The sequence below is a fragment of the Zingiber officinale genome, chromosome 9B (genome assembly GCF_018446385.1).
Source record: "Zingiber officinale cultivar Zhangliang chromosome 9B, Zo_v1.1, whole genome shotgun sequence".
Taxonomy (NCBI): domain Eukaryota; kingdom Viridiplantae; phylum Streptophyta; class Magnoliopsida; order Zingiberales; family Zingiberaceae; genus Zingiber; species Zingiber officinale.
In genome coordinates, this window is record NC_056003.1 from 22,135,941 (window position 1) to 22,156,990 (window position 21,050).

General features: G+C 39.3%; 1 protein-coding gene across 1 annotated transcript; it reads left to right on the plus strand.

Moving 5' to 3' along the window:
- The first annotated feature begins 5,848 nt into the window (after positions 1–5,848).
- Positions 5,849–8,697, plus strand: LOC122024876 (glycerate dehydrogenase HPR, peroxisomal-like). The gene is made up of 13 exons (XM_042583595.1): positions 5,849–6,038; positions 6,112–6,195; positions 6,270–6,410; positions 6,540–6,661; positions 7,012–7,093; positions 7,242–7,314; positions 7,405–7,496; positions 7,663–7,737; positions 7,801–7,908; positions 7,990–8,067; positions 8,150–8,194; positions 8,306–8,420; positions 8,503–8,697. The coding sequence occupies exons 1-13, from the start codon at positions 5,916–5,918 to the stop codon at positions 8,523–8,525; spliced, it is 1,161 nt and encodes a 386-aa protein (XP_042439529.1). The 5' UTR covers positions 5,849–5,915; the 3' UTR covers positions 8,526–8,697.
- Positions 8,698–21,050: the final 12,353 nt, after the last annotated feature.

The following is a 21,050-nucleotide window of genomic DNA, read 5'->3' on the forward strand; positions in this document are numbered from 1 at the left end:
TGACCTTCTTCGCGTTCATCACGCCCGTCTCCGCTAGCTTCTCCAAGTGGTTGACGTAGCCCGACGTCGCAATCCTCCGCCGCCCGCTCTTGCTGTCCATCAGGGTCACGAGCTCCGCCACCAAAAATTTCTTCATCATGACTTCTCCTCCGAGTTCAACAGCCGGAGCAGTCGGTTCAGGTCCTCTTCCTCTTCCACAAACTGTTTCTGATTTTTGTGGACCGATATCACGCCGGTAAGCGCCTCCGTCGCCATCTCACGCACTTGGAGCGACCGCGCTTCGAGGAGTCGCACCAGCTCAGGGATGAACCCCGAGTCCCCCATTTGGCTTCTTCATGGCTTCCAACACGCCCCCGAAGCGCGACACCGCCTTCAGCACATCCTCCTAGACGCACACTTTGACACCCCACAATAAGAGCATAGCGCGGTCGAGGAAGCCGGAGACCACCAAGTGGTCTACCATTACTGCGCTCGGTGATGCCGCGTAGAGGTTCGCGATCTCTCGCAGTGCCACCTCCTTCGCCTTGGGCGAGCCGATGTCGAGCACCCAAACCAGCTCTCGGAGCACACCCTTCTTCTTCTTCGTGTGGTCGCTGCCAGGCAATGCGAGCTTGTCTTCCACATCCATGGCCTTGCAGTGCGATTAGTGAGGAGGAGGAAGAGGACGAGTAACGGATGAAGATCCAAAAGGAGGAGTAACAAATGAAGATCCAGAAGGAGGAAGGAGTTACGTGTTGGTGTTTCTCGTCTTCACCTTCACCTTCGACGACAGCAGGAAGGGAAACCTAGAGGGGTCTCAAAGTGGAACGAAGAAGTGTGTGACTTGTGATTTTGGGTCTTTTCTTTTAGATGTAGGGTAAAAATTTTCATTTTTTTTTTTTGTGATTACTAATGAAAGTCGGACACGTGTCCTAATTTCTAGCACGAGTTTTATGGCGGGAAAATACAACGCTTGTAATTTCATTGACAACGGTTTATAACCATTGTCTTATCATCACAATGACAACGGTTTATGCATCGTTATTTCAAGCGTTGTAAAATATTCTCATTGACAACGGTTCATTTCACCGTTGTCCCAACTGTTGTTAAAATTGTCTTTTGGGATAACTGTTATATCAAAGACAATAATTTTATCAAAAATTGTTAGCTTTTGCCAAATTTACAACACTTTTTTCTAAAACCGTTGTCTTTCCACCATTGAGAAAGACCAAATTTCTTGTAGTGATTGTTTTATTTTTCGCTGCGTATGTTTACGAAATATGTTTTAGCATGCACCTGCATCGAGTATATCCCAACAGGAACTTGGTCATGATTTTCCTAAGCTTCGCCTATCTGTTGAGGAAATTGCTCAGGAACTTGTTTGGGATTTACCTAAGCTTCGGCTGTCTATTTAGGAAATCGCTCAAGAACTTGTTCAGGATTTTTCATAGAAACTAACTGTATAAACCCCTCAGCAATTTGTTGATCTATATGCTCCACAACATCTTCTAGAGATTCATTTGAGAGCAGATGTGTCTCTAGATTCGATGGACTTAAATCAACAATTATTTTGGCAGTAGGCAATTCTGCGATCCTAGACTTTATTGTCTCCACACAGGAGCTTGACCACTTCCATCTGCATATTATTGGAAGGGAATGTTGTCTGTAAGGATCTATTATTCTGACATGTTCACATATTCACACCTGCAATACAATAAAAATGGTTAAATATGAAAATTTCTGCATAAATTATATGAGTTACTCATTAAATTGAAGAACTTACATCGAGAAGATGTGTGAACCCTTTAAGCATGGGAGCTTGATTTCCCTCAAGGCCCTCTGGCTTCGGCCTCTGTGAAAGCATCACACCAATGACCCCCCAATTGTGGGCTCATATAGTCATATACAACTTACACCAATTATACTTATTTAAATTAGCAAAATCATCTACGTTAAATTAGCAAAATCATCTACGCAATCTATTAGTAATTGTATTGGTAATCTAGATATACTGCTAGTAGTAGTAAATAAAATACAAACAAAGAAATACAATATTAAAAATTGGCTATCAGTTTCAGCAGATGGAGGTTGTTTGCTGAAATTGATCATCTTGTTCTCTAGTTTCTTTTGTGTACAATCCACATTACTGAAGTGTTGAAGAAATAGTGGGGTGGTGGCTACATGCTGTTGCAAATTTACTTCATCGCCTTGGTCTGGAAGTCCAAGAATCAATTAAACATCTTTCCTAGTGAAGCTAATCTCCTTATTATGAAAGATGAAAGATCTATTTTCAACGTCCCAATTGTCAAACATATTTTGTATAAGGCTTCGAATATTTACAATTTCAAGCATGGTTATGGCCCAAGCAAATGGCCTTCCATTGATCAACTCGACCTGTCGGTCGTTTATGTATAGTGATGATAAAAAAACCCTTGAAGTGAGGGTAATTACTTTTCCAATACATTTTCTTACGATATGCATGGGAAGTAGAGATTCTCTGGCTCATCATTTTCTTCTGTCAAATAAATACATAAGATTTTAGTGATACTCAGTTGGCTTCATTACAATGCAGTTAGATTTCACTCATAATATGGTACATTAACTATTATTTTTTATCCATAATATGATACATTACAATGTCTATAATTTCTCCTAGGTACTACAATGTGATTAGTAGCTGCTACAATATGGCCATTGATCACGTTGTAGCAGTTAGGGTCAAATAGTTACTACAATAATGAGAAGCCAATAGGGATTGTAGGGGTTAGTTACGTTGTATCAATCATTAGGGTTTAACTACATTGTAGCAGCTGTTGTCGCGTAGCTATTACAACAAAGATAAACTTTTTTAAAACCTTCTATTCCCTCAAAGAAAATCTTCAATTCAAAGCCCTAAAATCATTAACCACCATTGTAGCAGCTAAGAGATGAATCAAAACCCTAAAATGCAAACCCCTAAACAAAATGAGAAGAATCAAAACTTTAAACTCCAACACAATACTTACGATGGAGGTGAAGCTTTGGATGAGAAACAAGTTGTCGCAGTGAGGTTGATTGACGAAGATACCGTGTGGGCACCGATATACTATGAATGAAATTCTTTCAAAATGTTTGTCACATGACAAGTTTAAGGGTTAAAACTTTGGCCAATGAGGGTAAAAAGGTAATTGCACAATAAATTTTCACGTTCTCCCCCTACATGATAATAGATATTAAGATTAGAAGGATTTACAACTTATATTCAAATAAGTTACCATCGAATGGTTTATGGGAAATGATATTTGTCAAGTTTCCTATAAACTATATTACAAAAAATGGGTCAGAAATGGTTGTTTGGAGATCAGCAGTCGCTACTACATAGTCAGAATAGCTGCTACAATGTGTAGCATGCTAATCCGTAGTAACTGCTATACAGTGTAGCAGCTACTCTTGAGAAGAAGCTACACGTTGTAGCAGCTTCTAATGACTAGATGCTACAACGTGTAGCAGCATCTAACTATTTATACATTAACTAATACAACATGTAAAAGCTCATTAAATTGATCTAAATAAAAAACTGATATTGATATGATCTATTATTGATTGAAAAATGCAGAGTCACATCTTGTTGGGTATAAACAAAGAAACAGCTGCTACAACGTTGTAGCAGCTAGCATTCCAAGTTAACTGCTACAACGGCATTGCAGCTATCACTGTTGAAGTAGCTGCTACAATGTTGTAGTTACTTTATGTTGTAGCTGCTACAAGGTGTAGCAGCTACTTCCACAGTGATAACTGCTACAACGTTGGAAGTTAGCTGCTACAAGGTGTAGCAGCTACTTCTACAGTGATAGCTGCTACAACGTTGTAACAACTATCATTCCAAGTAGCTGCTACAATGTTGTAGCAACTAACCGTCGATTTAACTACTTCCACTCTGGAACATAATTACTATAATGTTGTAGCAACTATCACTGTGGAAGTAGCTGCTACAACGTTGTAGCGGCTAACATTCCAAGTTAGTTGCTATAAGGTGTAGAAGTTCACTGCTACAAGGTGTAGCAATTAATTGTCAAAGTAGCTGCTACAATGTGTAGCAGCAAAGCAAAGGCACCAGCAAAAATAATTTTAAATAGTTTTTTACCAAGTTGATATACATAACAAAAATATTTTTAGGGATAATATATGCTAAAAAAATGTAGCTGCTACAAAAATAATTTACCAAGTGGCTGCTACACGTTGTAGCAGCTACATGGACAATTAACTACTGCAAGGTGTAGTAGTTACCTGTCGAAGTAGCTACTACAACTTGTAGCAGCTAACTATTCAAGTGGTTGCAGGCATTTGTAGCAGGCATTAGCCTTGCACATTATAGCATAAATCCTTCCTTCCTTCTAATATTTCTTTAGGATCATAGTCAGGAATTACAATTACAATGAAATGATTTATCATTAGTTATAAAATGCAGATGGAAATGATGTTTGGAAAGTTATCTACAAATTATATAAGAAAAGAACTGGTAGTATAACAGCTAGGGCTTGTGCTTAGTAGGATATATATATAGTGCCAAAAAAAAAATTATACACAGCTGAATAACAGACAGTAGAGGGGAAAGACTTACGATCGAGAATAGAGAAAAGGGGGCTTTTACACTAGTGTCGCCTTTTTGTTCAACGCATAGTTTTGGGAACTTTAGTCATCTACGACGGAAGCCGACAGTGAAGGAAGAGGCGATAGCGAGAGAGAGAGCGGCGAGGAAAATTTAGAATTTGAGAAAATTCGCACACTGCTATTTTGAATAAAAGGCGGCAGCGGAGAGAGAGTAAAAGGAATATTTTTTTCCAAAGAAATCAAGTTGGCAACGCCATATATATATATAGATATATAAACATTAAGTTTTACGGTTTTAGATAAAGCAGTTGGTTATATTATTTTAAGAGTAGTCACTCACTACCTACTTTATTTGCTTCAATTCTTTCATATAAATATTATTATCTAATTATTCCTCATATTTTTTTTAAGTATAAAAAAATTAAAAATAAATATAATTCTTCTTAAATTCAACATTTTAAATTATAATCAAGTATATTTTTTTATCAAATTGAGTACAGTTTTACTCCTCACATTTTTTAGATTTAAAAAAAATTTAATTCAAATACTTTAAACTAGAATCGAATATATTTTTTATCAAATTGAGTATAATTTTTTCCCTTAATAATTTCTCCTAAATTTAGTATAATTTAAAAAGAATCTAATATATTTTTCATTCAATTGAGCACAATTTAAAAAAAATCTAGTATAGTTTTAGTAAAAAAAAATCATGCTTAATTTAATAGAAAATATACTAAATTATAATTTAATGTGCTAAATTTAAAAAGAATTATATTTATTTTTGAACTTTTTAAATTTAAAAAAATAATGGATCAGATCGATCCAAGATTGCACGTAAATTTTTCTTTATTTTAATCAAAGTACCGATTTGGTCAAAACTATCGTGGTGTTTTTATTTTTTTATTAATAATTTTTAAATTTGCTGATTAGAAGAGAAAAAAAAAATCAAATAAAAAAAATCAGTTTTGTTTGGAGTAATTAATTAGAAGAGGAAAAAAAAGAAAACTAAGGAAATAAAAAATATATATTAATAAAAAAGTATCATTTAATTTTAAGATCATACTGTTTTATATAAAGCTACTCTAACTTGATCGAAGTTGATAAAAACTAAAGAATATTTTGAGCAGAAATTTGGATAATGCTGTTAGAAAACCGTCTTCTTCTCTATATTCTATTATCTCAAAAGGGCATGGATCAATATGCTCCAAGCAAAAATAAATACAAAATCAAAAAAGAAAAATAAAATAAAATAAAATACTCGAAACAGGATAAGAGATGGTTGCCGTCTTCAAAAGCTCTTATCCCTAGAGGAAACAACCCCACTGCAGCTCCGTCCAAACTCAAAAATGGCGAAGCCAATATCGATCCAAGTGTGGAACCCTAGCGGGAAGTACCGAGTTGTGAGTACCAAATCCATGCCCGGAGATCGGTGGATTCGTCTCTTGACTGACCAAGACTGCCGCGTCGAGGTACTTTGATATATCTCTGCCTCTGTATCTTGATCCGCGCAACTTTATCTATCCTCACTCTTCGTCTTAATAGATATGCACCGAGGAGAAAACTATACTATCGGTGGATGACATTCTTACTCTGATCGGGGATCGGTGCGACGGAGTAATTGGACAGGCCAGTATATTGTGCTATGCAATTATCTTTTTGCTGCTTCATCGATTGGGATAACCTTGGTGTGCCACATGCAGTTAACGGAGGACTGGGGTGAGGTGTTGTTCTCTGCACTGAAGAGAGCCGGAGGAACCTCTTTCAGTAACATGGCTGTTGGGTACAATAATGTCGATGTCAGTGCCGCTAACAAATACGGAGTTGCTGTTGGGAACACCCCTGTGAGTTTTCAGATGATGATTATGTATAGATATTTTAGGAGGGTCAAGTTGGAGTTAGTTTGGGATTCAAAATTTTCCTTGTAGAATTTCTAATTTCTAATGGGGGAATGGTCCTTTTCCATGTTGTAGGGAGTTCTGACAGAGACCACGGCAGAATTGGCTGCTGCGCTTTCACTAACAGCTGCCAGAAGAATAGTTGAAGCAGATCAGTTCATGAGAGCTGGCTTATATGACGGATGGCTTCCTCATTTGTACGCTCTTGTTAATACTTATGATATTTCAGTGCTTTGGAAAAGTTGTTTATACTGAAATATTTCCCTTTAATACGAAACATGAATCTTAACATAATCATATGGTACTGTGTGTGCTTTGATGAACTTTATAAAGTGAAATCTTTCTTTCTCAGATGCAACTTGAATATTTACATGATCATAAGGTTCAGAGTTGATCAAGTATATAATCTCAAATCTTTCTTTTTTAAATGAAGCTTGAATCTCAATATGTTCATACTGTTTAGGGCTTTTTTAAGGAATGTGTAAAGGCAGGTCTTTCTTTTTTAAATGAAACATGAAGCCTAACATGACCATATGGCTTAGCACAGGTTTGTTGGAAACTTACTGAAAGGGCAGACAGTGGGAGTGATTGGAGCTGGTCGTATCGGGTCTGCGTACGCTAGAATGATGGTAATTCTTTAGTGCCTTTTATCCATAACTTGTAGCTACATCTCATGCACTTGTATGTATCCAGCTAGCGTCAGATGAGATTTCCAGATTGCATTGTGATGCAAACATGAATGTATTTAGCATGGCTTGATTTGTTTTTCTTGGACAGATTGAGGGTTTCAAGATGAACCTCATATACTATGACCTGTATCAGGCCACAAGGCTAGAGAAGTTCGTGACAGGCATGTTGTCATCACCTTTTACCTGTTTTTTTATATGATTTGAACTTAATTAGACTATGAAGAAGTTGCCATTTTGCTTTTGGTGTTCAGCATATGGACAGTTCCTACAAGTAAATGGTGAACAACCTGTTACATGGAAAAGAGCTGCTACCATGGAGGATGTGCTTAGAGAAGCCGATGTAGTAAGAATTGATGCATCTTCACCTTCTTTCCCATGTTCACTCCCTAACTAATTTTCTGCTTTATCTTGCTCAAATGATACACAGCATGGTAGATTAGTGCTTCATCTTGAATACATGATCACTTGACACATAAAGGTGGAACTAATTGAGTCCGTTCAATTTGCAGATAAGTCTTCATCCTGTGCTGGACAAGACTACATATCACCTCATAAACAAAGAGAGACTGGGTATCATGAAGAAGGTGAACCTTCTGTTGTGTTTTCTGGAAATTAAATATAGTGAACTAGAATGGCTCTGACTGCAGGAAGCAGTGCTGGTGAATGCAAGTCGAGGACCAGTGATTGATGAAGCTGCTTTGGTTGAACATCTGAAAGCAAACCCTATGTTCCGGGTTGGTCTTGATGTTTTTGAGGTAATTATGCAATGCAAGGGTCAGTTGGCTCAAGATTGATGGCGTTGTCAACTGAACTAAATTGGAATCGGTTGTGCACAGGATGAACCATTAATGAAACCTGGTCTTTCTGAGCAGAAAAATGCAGTTGTTGTTCCACACATTGCTTCTGCCTCGAAGGTCACATTTTGCATAGATTGAAACTTAGTTCAAGAAATTTGAGCAGCCGGACAGGACTTAATTTTCTTTCTTCTTGATGCAGTGGACGCGCGAAGGAATGGCCACCCTTGCCGCTTTAAATGTTCTTGTAAGATCAGCACATCCTTTAATTCTACACTTTTGCTGACCAGTTAAACCAAAACAAAATCAGAGAGTTGTGTAGGAGATTGTCTTTGTGCCAATGTGTTTTTGCTTGCAGGGAACGATAAAAGGATACCCGGTTTTGGGTGATCCAAACAGCATGGATAAGTTCTTGGACAAGAGCTCTCCGGTTCCTGCAGCATGTCCAAGCATTGTTAACGCCAAAGAACTTGGTATTTTACTATCTTCTTCTCCTGCCTGTTGCCTGTGCTTTGTGTTCTGCAACACTTTTTTATGTGACAATTTGTTTTGAAGGTTTGCAAATTTCAAATCTGTGACGCAATGCAAGATGGGCTCGTGCAGACTGCAGATGAAAGTCTTTTATATTCGCATTTCTTATCGAATCATATCCAAGGACAATTTTAGTCGTTGATATTCATAAATCAAAATTGTCCAAATCTCTAGTTGTGGGGTTTTGAATGAAATCCAGCCCGAGCTTCCAAATTGACATTGCTCCTTGACCCTTCTAGTCTTCTTCATGGTTTCATCTCTTGCATCACATTATCTACAGCGAAACACTTGCTTGACCTTTCTAGCATCTTGGCATTGCCAAAGGGTGGATGCTCGCTAAGACAATTCAAGAATTTAGACGACATTGAGTTATCTGCGCTTGGCGCTATTCTACTACTCACCGCCTAGTGAGTTCTCAGACCGAATCTTCAAGTGAAAGGTAGGCAAACTAGCAATGCGCTATTCTTCAATGTTTTGGGGAATTATTAAAGGTCTAAAGCTGTGTGCAAAGTCATCATCCAATATTGCCTTACTTCTTGGGAAATTTTGCTCACTATTCTCTCCTTTGATTCCTCATGCACTTCTTGCCCTTGTTGGTTTTGTAACCATCCCTCAATTCATCCATGGCTTCTTGTGCTAGTCTGGTAAGTATAATTAATTACTTTTTAAGAAAAAAAAATATAGCAATTTAAGATTTATAAGATTTCTTTCTTTCTATTACAATTTTTTGAACATTAGAAATTCTTAAAATAGATTAAGATTAATTTTTTTAGAAAAAAATAAAATATAATTAGAAATTAGATATTTAAATTTAATTTTGTTTAACAAGAGGGATATTGAAGGCTATTGAAAAATCAAATTAAAAATTTTGATCTATTTTAATATATATTTATTACTTGTTGATTACAATCAATTCTATTGATTAATGTTTATAGCCATATTAATTGATTCTACGAATTAATGGTGGACATTATTAAAATTATAATGATCACAGAGATTATAATACTTACGCAATTGTCATAATCGCTTATCTTTGTAAGATAAATTATGGCAATTATAATTTCCGTTGATGGCATGTGATATATATGGTGCAAAATTAATTAATATTAGTTGATATAATTGTGAATTTAGATTTTCTTGAAAGTATATATAATTAGTGCAATCGATCTTTAGGAAGTTTGATTTAAGAAGAAGATTATTAATCTAATATTTTAGTTGGAGATTGTTAATGTATATGTGAGTTGGATTGATTTTGATGTGCTTGGTGTAAAATCACTTGACATAATGATATAATGTTTTAAGCTAAAGAAAAATTGAAGATGGTATGAAAATATATTTACATAACTAATAAATGTCTTAGTTAGGCTATGTGAGACCACATTAGTCAAGAAAAAGAGATCATGATAAAATAAATTTTATTTAAATATAAATAAGGATATAATAAAGATCGATAGCTTAAGAGGATTTATATAGTCAACTTCACTTAATGGAGTAAAAGTTGAACTGTTTATATTAGACGTTATTAATATTCTTGCTTATATCAAGCGTGTAAAGGCAAAATCTTTACACTAATTATTATTGGTGCTAGATGTACAACATTTAACGCAGAGTTTGATATATGACTAAAGTTAGGTTAGTTGTGATTTAACCAGTTGTATCAAGTTTACATGTGCAGGATACTTGACATATGTTAAAGTCCTGGTTGTAAAGCAGGTAGTGATCAAGTCCTAATGGATCTAGGCATCTAAAACCCTAGTTGGAAATCAAGCATAAGCTAAGTCTTGATTGGAGACCAAGCGGATAAAATTCCTAACTGAAGGTTAGGTGAATCAAGTCCAATTAATTAAGTTTGACAGACAAAATTCCTAACTAGAGGCTAGGTAAAGCAAGTTCAAGTGATTAACACTTGGCAAATAAAATTCCTAGCCGGAGGCTATGTGAACCAAGTCCAAGTGATTAAGATTTGACAGACAAATTCCTAGATTTGCACTAAACCAAGTTGACTTGTGTGCGAGCGCGACTTGCGGATCTTTTTGCTGTTGTGAAACGTATGCATTAAATTCGAGATTAATGCAAAATAAAACCGGCCGAATAATAATGAGTGAAACGGTGATCGTTTCACTGCTCGACTAATAATGACCATTAAGGTCATTAACGCTGCTTGCGATCGTAGGCAGATATATAGACACACAGCGAAGAAAGTAGAAGCTCTCCTCCTCATTCCCCTCCTCTGTCGTGCAACTCCTGCTCGGCAAAGTGTCGCGATAGCATTCGTGTACCACTCAGCTCGCCGTGACCACCAGTGCTTGGTTGAATTCACGGTCGGTCATTGGATCCTGGGAAACATACATCCCTTGTAAGCCTCGAAGCACAGCCAGAGGTGGGCGAATCTGTTTCAAGGAAACCGCGCCTCGTAGGCCTCGATCAGCTCTCCCGGTCGGTCTCTTTGTCCGCCCGACCGATTTCTCTGCCCGCTCGGGATTCTCGCCTAGTCTGTTAGCTCGCCCGGTCGGCCAGTCTTTTGCCAGCCCGACCTGTCTGCTTCGCCCGATCGGCCAGTCTACGCCCGGCCTGTCTGCTTCGCCCGATCGGCCAACCCGCACTCGGCCTGTCTGCTCGACCCGGTCGACCCCTCTGACATCCCGCTCGACCTGTCTGCTTCGACTGATCTGCCGCCCGGCCTGTCTGCTCGACTCGGTCGATCTCTCTGACAACCCGCTCGACCTGTTTGATTCGACTGATCTCCTGCCCGGCCTGTCTGCTGCCCGACCTACTGCCCGATCTGCCTCCTGACAGACCTGTCTTCCCGACCTGTTTGCTTCGACAGGTCTGCCTCTCGCTCTGCTGGTCTACCTCCTGACAGACCTGTCTGCCTCTCTCTCGGCCGATCTGCTCTGCCCAACCTGCCTCGCGGTCTGCCCAACCTGCCTCTCTAATCTGACGAATACTTTGTCCGGTCGGCCTTACTGCTCGGTCGACTTTTCTGATCTGCTACGCCTTCCCGGTCAACACAGTGCAGACTGCCTTCATCACTTGGCAGAAACCAACCCCTGCTAGCAGCATGAGATTATTAGCTCAGGTCATCTCAATTGTAAGTTGAATTTAATTGGAGTATTTAAATTCAGCTAATACCCCGTATATCTCCGGCTACAGATTGTTTGTGTCCAACAATCTTGAAACAGACTCGACTCTGTTGAGATGGCCACGGAACGGAATGTTGAGGTGCAACAGACTCAACACGTGCAGGCCCCTCCGCCCCGATTGGAACTGTGCCAATCAACCACGGGGAAAAGCCAGAGAAGTTCATTGGACTGAACTTCAAGAGGTGGCAGCAGAAGATGCTCTTCTACCTGACCACGCTCAACCTGGCTCGATTCTTGACCGAGGACCCTCCCAAGCGAGCTGAGGATGCTGATGCGCAGACCATAAGTACAGTGGAGGCATGGACTCATTCTGAGTTCCTTTGCCGAAACTACATCCTTAACTGCCTTGCCAACTCGCTGTACGCTATGTATAGCATGAAGAGAATGGCTAAGGAGCTGTGGGAGTCCCTGGACAAGAAATACAAGACGGAGGATGCAGGGGCAAAGAAGTTCATCGTGGGCCGATTCCTGGACTACAAGATGGTTGACTCCAAGACAGTGATCAGCCAAGTCCAGGAGCTTCAGGTGATCTTGCACGAGATCCACTCAGAAGGGATGGTTCTGAGTGAAACCTTCCAGGTGGCTGCTATCATTGAGAAGCTGCCTCCTGACTGGAAGGACTTCAAGAACTACCTGAAGCACAAGCGGAAGGAGATGAATGTGGGGGAACTCATTGTTCGACTTCGCATCAAAGAAGACAACAAGAGTTCAGAGAGGAAACTGTTCTATCAGGCTACTGTGAAAGCCAACGTGGTCGAGCACGGTCAAAGCTCGAAATGGACCCAGAGGAGGCATCAGCAAGAAGAAGTTCTCTGGGAAGTGCTTCAACTGTGACAAAGTGGGTCACAAATCTTTGGAGTGCAGAAAGCCGAAGAAGAAGCAAGAGGTCAACCTGAAAGAGGGACTAGAAATGGACGACCTCTGCGGTGTGGTCTCTGAGTTAAACCTGATCGGTTCAAACCCGCGGCAATGGTGGATCAATACTGGATCCACCAGACATGTGTACTGTAATAAGGAACTACTCCACAACTTCGAGGAAGTCACTGGAGACAAACTGTTCATGGGGAACTCAGCAACCTCGGACATCATGGGCCAAGGAAAAATGGTGCTGAAGATGACCTCGAGCAAGGATCTCACTCTGAACAATGTTTTGTATGTTCCGAAGATTCGAAAGAATCTAGTGTCCGGATCACTGTTAAGCAAGCATGGCTTTCGCATTGTCTTTGAGTCGGACGGAGTTGTATTGTCCAAGAATGGAGTGTTTGTAGGAAGGGGCTATATATCTGATGAGTTGTTTAAGCTCAATGTAATGGCGATTAGGCCTAAGATAAATAAAACTGAATGCTCTTCCACTTATATGCTTAAGTCTTCGTGTTTGTGGCACGGTAGACTAGGACATGTTAACTACGATGTATTGCGTAGATTAATTAATATGCAAAGCATACCTACATTCCACCTTGACCCGAAACACAAGTGTGAGATTTGTGTTGAAGCGAAAATGACAAGGTCATCCTTTCAACCTATTGAAAGAAGTAATGAACCACTTAACCTAATCCACACTGATGTGTACGACCTAAAAGGTACACCAACAAGTGATGGTAATAAATACTTCATCACTTTTGTAGATGATAACACAAAATATTGTTATGTGTATCTTCTCAAAAGTAAGAATGAAGCTATAGAGAAATTTGCTCTCTATAAGAATGAGGTTGAAAATCAACTTAATAGGAAAATTAAGGTGGTTCGAAGTGACCGAGGCGGTGAATATGTGTCACCGTTTGCTGAGTTGTGTGCTGAACATGGGATCAGACACGAAATAACAGCTCCTTATACTCCTCAGCAAAACGGAGTTGCTGAGCGAAAGAATCGAACTCTAAAGGAGATGATGAATACTCTTCTATTGAGCTCTGGATTACCAGAGTCCATGTGCGGGGAAGCTGTGTTAACAGCTAATTACCTTTTAAATAAGGTGTCCTGAAAGAAAATAGATAAGAGCCCTTATGAGTTATGGAATGGAAGATAGTCGTCCGATAAATATTTACGAATGTGGGGGTGTCTTGCCAAAGTGTTGGTGCTTGATTCGAAAAGGATTAAGATAGGACTAAAGACTGTTGATTACATATTTATTGGATATGCACAAAACAGCAGTGCATATAGATTTTGTGTGTATGAGTCACACATACCGGAGATACACAAGAACTCGATAATCGAATTGAGAAATGCCTTGTTCTTCGAGCATGTGTTTCCGTATAAGACCCGGGAGGATGCTAGCTCCTTAAAACAGGCAACCAAAACACAAGGCGAAGAAGAAGATGATGATGACGAGGAACCCGTGGAGGTTGAGCCTAGACGGAGCAAAAGAGCTCGGGTAGAAAAATCCTATGGATCATATTTTATCACTTTCATGTTGGAGAGTGAGCCCCGAAGTTACTCAGAGGCTATAGGCTCTTCTGACGGACCTCACTGGAAAGAGACAATTACATCTGAGATAGAATCTATCTTGCAAAATCACACTTGGGAACTTGTGGATCTTCCTCCAGGAAGTAAACCACTAGGTTGCAAGTGGATTTTCAAGAAGAAAATGAAGTCAGATGGCACGATCGATAAGTATAAGGCCAGATTGGTAATCAAAGGATACCGACAACGACAAGACCTCGATTACTTTGATACGTATTCTCCGGTGTCGAGAATAACTTCCATTAGAGTATTGTTGGCTATTGCCGCTCTATGGAATCTCGAAATACATGAGATGGATGTAAAGACCACCTTTCTAAACGGAGATTTAGAAGAGGAAATCTACATGGTGCAACCTGAGGGGTTTTTTTGTGTCAGGACAGGAAAACAAGGTTTGTAGACTAGTGAAGTCATTATATGGCTTGAAACAAGCACCAAATTAATGACATGAGAAATTTGATAATGCCATAAAGGAATGTGGATTCAAGATCAATGAATGTGATAAATGTGTCTACATGAGAGCCACAGAGAGTGACTATGTCATCTTGTGCCTCTATGTAGATAACATACTTATCATTAGGAGTAATGATAAGATAATTAAATCCACTAAAAACATGTTGAACTCAAGATTTGACATGAAAGACATGCGTCTAGCTGATGTGATTCTAGGAATCAAAATTCTTAGAACGACAGAAGGACTTGTTCTTAGTCAGTCCCATTATGTGGACAAGATTTTTGAGAAACTCACCAAGGATGATAATGCGTTGGCACGAACGTTGATAGATACGAGTCAATATCTATCGAAAAATCGAGGTGAAAGTATCTCTCAGATAGAGTACTCTCGAGTAATTGGAAGTCTGATGTACTTGATGAGTTGTACACGACCAGACTTGGTCTACGCAGTAAGCAAACTGAGTAGATACACGAGTAATCTTGGTGTTGAGCACTGGAAAGGGATAACAAGAGTACTGAGGTACTTGAGGTACAAGATATCCTGTTGTGATCGAAGGAAACAGCGATGCGAGTTGGATATATGATAAAAGACTCTAAGTCTACGAGTGGATATGTCTTCACTCTAGCAGGTACAGTCATTTCCTGGAAATCTTCTAAGCAAACCGTAATAACCAGATCCACGATGGAATCTGAGTTTGTAGCTCTTGACAAATGTGGTGAGGAGGCTGAATGACTACGACAATTCTTAGAAGATATTCCACGATGGCCGAAACCAGTGCCGGTAATTTGCATACATTACGATAGTCAATCAGCAATCGGTCGGGCACAAAGTCATCTGTATAATGGTAAGTCTAGACATATACGTCGTAGACATAATACCATTAGACAACTACTCTTAATGGGAGTTATCACTGTTGACTATGTGAAGTCAAAAGATAACCTAGCGGATCCGCTAACTAAGGGGTTAAATCGAGAGTTAGTTGCAAGCTCATCAAGAGGAATGAGCTTGATGTCGTTATCAGCGATCAGTGCAGAGGACGCCCAACCTATGCTGACTGGAGATACTAAGAACTAGGTTCAAAGGGACAACTAATCTGCACTGACTAGACACACTGTAGGGGGATAGCCCAATGAAACAGTAACTAGACCAGGGTAAGCCGATGGATTTTTAATGATCAAGAAGAGTAGATGACAACTCTTGATGGATCACCTATGTGAGAAAGAAGTGGGGTCGCTTCGAAGAGAATTGGAGGCACAATTCTTAGAGCTTCTCACATAATCAGGCGTGTTCATGGCCAAGAACGAACACACTCATGAGAACTGAGTTATATCAGGGAGAGTCTTGGGTGAGATTTGTCACTGCTTACACAGACGGCAGTATAGTTCAAGGACATCGTGTCTACTATCAGCCAGTAAGCAACTAAATCTTCACAAGGGAAGGTTCAAAGGGTAAAACCTACCAATCATATACTTGACTCAATTGCTGAATGCTATCACTTACCCTATCTCCATTCATGTGGGGGATTATTGAATAAGTGTAAATGGAGAAAGAGGTGGAAGAGAAGAAACTCCATTGTGAATGAGACTTTAGTCCCACATTGGGAGTTTCAAGGTACTTTTGTTGGTTTATATTGATTCACATACATTGAGATTGTGAACAAATGCATGGGGAGAGGCTCTCTCTCACGCGTGGGTGCGCAGGGGGGTGTAAATCCAGGGCCTGGATTTGTACTGAACCAAGTTGACTCGTGTGCGAGCGCGACCTGCGCACGCGAATGTCGGACCGGTCGAGGCAAAAAATTTCCCAAGTGGAACAACCAACATTTTACCACGTTGGTTGTTTAATAATGACCATTAAGGTCATTAACGCTGCCTTTGATCTGAGCTCCTATATAAGGAGACTGCGATTGTAGGCAGATATACAAACACACAGCGAAGAAAGTAGAAGCTCTCCTCCTCATTCCCCTCATCTGTCATGCAACTCTTGCTCGGCAAAGTGTCGCGATAGTATTCGTGTACCACTCAGCTCGCCGTGACCACTAGTGCTTGGTCGGATTCACGGTCGACCGTTGTATCCTAGGAAACATACGTCCCTTGTAAGCCTCGAAGCACAGCCAGAGGTGAGCGAATCTGTTTCAAGGAAACTGCGCCTCGCAGGCCTCGGTCAGCTCGCCCGGTCGGTCTCTTTGTCCGCCCGACCGATTTCTCTGCCCGCTCGAGATTCTCGCTTGGTCTGTCAGCTCACTCGGTCTGCCAGTCTTTTGCCTTCCCGACCTGTCTGCTTCGCCCGATCGGCCAGTCTGCGCCCAGCCTGTCTGCTTCGCCCGATCGGCCAGCCCGCGCTCGGCCTGTCTGCTTGACCCGGTCGACCTCTCTGACATCCCGCTCGACCTGTCTACTTCGATTGATCTGTCGCCCGCCCTGTTTGCTCGACCCGGTCGATCTCTCTTACAGCCCACTCGACCTATTTGCTTCGACTGATCTCCCGCCTGGCATGTCTACTACCCGGTCTGCCTCCTGACAGACCTGCCTTCCCGGCCTGTCTGCTTCGATAGGTTTAACTCTCGCTCTGTCGGTCTGCCTCCTGACAGACCTGTCTTCCCGATCTGTCTGCCTCTCTCTCGGCCGGTCTGCTCTGCCCAACCTGCCTCGCGGTCTGCCCGACCTGCCTCTTTGATCTGACGAATACTTTGCCCGGTCGGCCTTACTGCTCGGTCGACCTTTCTGATCTGTTACGCCCGCCCGACCAACACAGTGCAGACTGCCTTCATCACTTGGCAGAAACCAGCCCCTGGCAACCTGAGATTATCAGCTCAGGTCATCTCAATTGTAAGTTGAATTTAATTTGAGTATTTAAATTCAGCTAATACCTCGTATATCTCCGGCTACAGATTGTTTGTGTCCAACAGTCTAAGTGTATGGAATTAGCTGGAAATTGATTGTTTGGTAAAACCAAACTAGACGAGTCAAATCTAGTCAAGTAAGTGCGAGTAACTTTATATTCTATATCATACTCATTACGTGTAACCACTGTATCGACGACTCGAGCGACTTCCAAGCGACCGAAAAGATGAAGTTATCGGCAACCCTAGCTAGTTGGGTCACGATGAAATTTGAAAGTCAATCGAGAAGTCAAAGTTAATGTTATCTACCAGATAGAAGTTGTAACCACATCAGCACCTACATAGGTGACCAGGAGGCTCCTAGTTGACTAGGATAGTACTATATAAGGAGTTTTGAGGCATATTTTCAAGGCATCTCATCTACAAATAATTCACTCTTGTTCTCATGCTCTGGGTGCTCTTTCGCCTTCCGTGTTATGACACTCTGCGACTTGCACTTTATTTCTTTCGGCAACACCTAGAGTAATATTTTCCTTTGTTTTAGCGTTATCTTAGTATATTTTATTGTGCTTAACTTTTTAGATTCTTTTCTATAAGGTTTCTCCACTTAGGAGAAATTAGAAATTAGAAATTAGAAATAAGAATTAATTTTTTAAACTGATGCGTGTCTAGAATTCTAGCTTGGTTGATTAGTTTGCATGCTTAAACTATTAGATATTATTTTTTTTTACTTTAGTCTTACTTGATTTAATCAATCTAAGTTAATTTGTTATTCCTATCATGGTAACTCTGATTTATTCAGTTACTATCTGCTCATAGAAACTAGGAAAGATTGGAGAGTTACATGTCTAGGCTTGGTTTTCCTAATTGGTGCTTCTAGTCAAGTGGAACTAACAGAAGTTATCTCATTTCACTCTAAATAAGTTAGACCAAGACATTGTATTAAAGTTGATTTAGCTCTGATTCTTGAAAATGTTTTGTCTAGGAAGTGGCTATTACTCCAATATTTAAGAACACTGTGTGTCTCGCTACGAACTGGAAGCTAATTTTTGAAATTCTTGCTAAATTCTCCCAAAATATAACCTAAATGTAACCTAGGACGAACTTTGCACTCAAAATCAGGGATAAACAATTAATTGATTAATAATCCGAGTCTAGGCCACACCCCAATCCAAATCCTAATCCTCATTACAATCATACCCAAACCAAACTCATATTTTATCCTAAGTTTTAATACAATTTGAACAAATTTACTCTTAATATATATCTTTGTAGGAAGGTTTCAACACAACCCTCCTGCTGCTTTTTAATGGCAATAATTTTGCATATTGGAAAAATATAATGGAAGTAATCTAATGAATGATATAGAAAAGTATCTTATCATCAAAATGAGTTTTAAACTACCTAGAACTCTAGATGGCACTCTAGTTCTGTTTGAAAACTGGGTAAGCGATGATAAGAAAAAGTCTAAAGTTAATGGTAGAGCCACAACTACATTGCAGTGCAAGCTAACACAAGAACAGCTGACCAAAGTCGGTCAGTTCAATGACGCTAACAAACTCTAGGAGAAACTAATTAAATTACATGAAGGTTTAGCTGACACAAGGACTACTAAAAAGGATCTATTACTAGGCTAGATTCAAAATATTCAAATGAAAGAGGGTAAAATATGTTAGGATGTATACTAAAAGCCTAGCTTTTGGTATAAACATTTATCTAGAAATAAGAATCACATTGGTCAAATGTCTACATTTATGATAAATGTAGTTGCTCAATTAATTTATATTGAAGATAACATGGTGTGTGGTGTCATACACAGAAGATCATGTTATCGGTTCCTTATAAATTATAAACAGTAGCTCACGACCAAGATGAAAAGGAACAAACCATTGGAAGGTCGTAGTGTAATTAGGTATTAGTTTATCTTAACTATATAATTACACTAGTACACTTAGAGTGTATTGAGTAGGACCATTTGAGTTCATTCCTTTTATACTGACTTTATAAAGGAATAAAGACCTCAGTTATTATGGAAGTGTGTGCTCTTAATCCTAATATAATAACAAGCACATATATTTGATATTTATTTCTTTAATTTATCAATGGGTGAGATTTAGTTCGATGAATCAACAAGCCCGATAAGTTAGGAAATGATATCACTTATAGTGTGTGTTGTTGATTATAGAAGGAAACTGTGTCCTAGAGATACTAGGTTGAGAATGTCCCCAAGAGGAGCTTAAAAGGATTGTCATGTTAAACCCTGTAGGTGGACTTAGTTCGACATGACGATGAAGTTGAGTGATACTACTCTTGGAGCTAGATATTAATTAAGTGAGTTGTCAGTAACTTACTTAATTAGTGGACATTTGTTATCTTAAACACAGGGAGACTAACACACTCATAATAAGAAGGAGCTCAAAAATGTAATTTGGGATTGGTGCGGTAGTTCAATAATAATTCTCTAGTGGAATGAATTATTATTGATAAAATTAAGTTGTGTGTTCGGGGCGAACACGGGATGCTTAATTTTATCGGGAGACCAAAACCAATTCCTCCTCTCGGTCCCTATCATAGCCTCTTAATTATAGAGTACTATACCCACCTTCTTACCCATCCTATAGGGGGCCGGCCAAGCTAGCTTGGAGACCAAGCTAGGGCCGACCATGTTTTGGTTCATGGGTGAATTCATGTGGCCGACCCTAGCTTGAACTCAAGCTTAGGTGACCGACCCTATTAAAATAAAAAGGAATTTTATTTTTCTTATGTGGATAACATGATTTAAAAGAGAGTTTAAAAATTTAAATCTTTCCTTTTATAAGATTCTACAAAAGATTAAGAGAAGAGTTAAATCTCTTTCCTTATTTGTAGATTAAAAGGTTGATTTTAATTTTGGTAAAAACTTTCCTTTTAATCATGTTCATGATTTAAAAGAGAGTTTAAAAATTAAATATCTCTTTTATAAAGCTTCTACAAAGATTAAGAAAAGATTAGATATCTTTCCTTATTTGTAGATTGGAAGAGATTTTAATTTTTAAAGATAACTTTCTTTTTATCCACATGTTTAAAAGAAATATTTTAATTTATAAAATTTCCTTTTTATTGACCATCATGAAGGGAAAAATTATTAGAGAAATTTTTTATAAAATTTCCGGAAACAAATTAGGAAAGTTTTAATTCTTGATTGAATTAAATTTCCTTTGCTTGGTTTAAAGTGGCCGACCACATTGTTGATGAGAAAAAATTATTTTAAATTAAATAAATTTTCCTTATCAATGGCAAAAGAATTAAGGAAATTTTTATTTAAATTTCCTTATTTGCCAAGGCCAAGGATTATAAAAGAGAGGGTAGAGGTGCCTTCATGGCTAACAACTCTATTATTTTTCCTCTCTCTTTTTCTTCCTTGGTGTGGCCGGCCATCCTCTCCTCCTTTCTTCTCTTTGATGGTCGAACCTCATCCTTCTTGTGGAGACTCATATGGTGGCCGGATCAAGTTTAGAGAAGAAGAAGAAGAAGGAGAGAAAGAAAGCTTTGTTTCTAGCATCCCTTGGAGCATGGTGGTGGTGGCCGAACCTCTTCATCCTAGAAGAAGTTTTGATGGCCGAAACTTGCAAGGAAGAAGAAGGTGCTTGGTGGTTCTCATCTCGGAAGATCGTTGCCCACACAACGTCCGAGGTTAGAA

What these genes read in the sequence shown, in the direction of transcription:
- LOC122024876 (XM_042583595.1), top strand. Translation starts at nt 5,916, where the DNA reads ATGGCGAAGCCAATATCGATCCAAGTGTGGAACCCTAGCGGGAAGTAC. An exon ending in GACGGATGGCTTCCTCATTT is followed by an intron (nt 6,662 to 7,011) that starts GTACGCTCTTGT and finishes GGCTTAGCACAG; the next exon opens with GTTTGTTGGAAACTTACTGA. An exon ending in GCTAGAGAAGTTCGTGACAG is followed by an intron (nt 7,315 to 7,404) that starts GCATGTTGTCAT and finishes TTTGGTGTTCAG; the next exon opens with CATATGGACAGTTCCTACAA.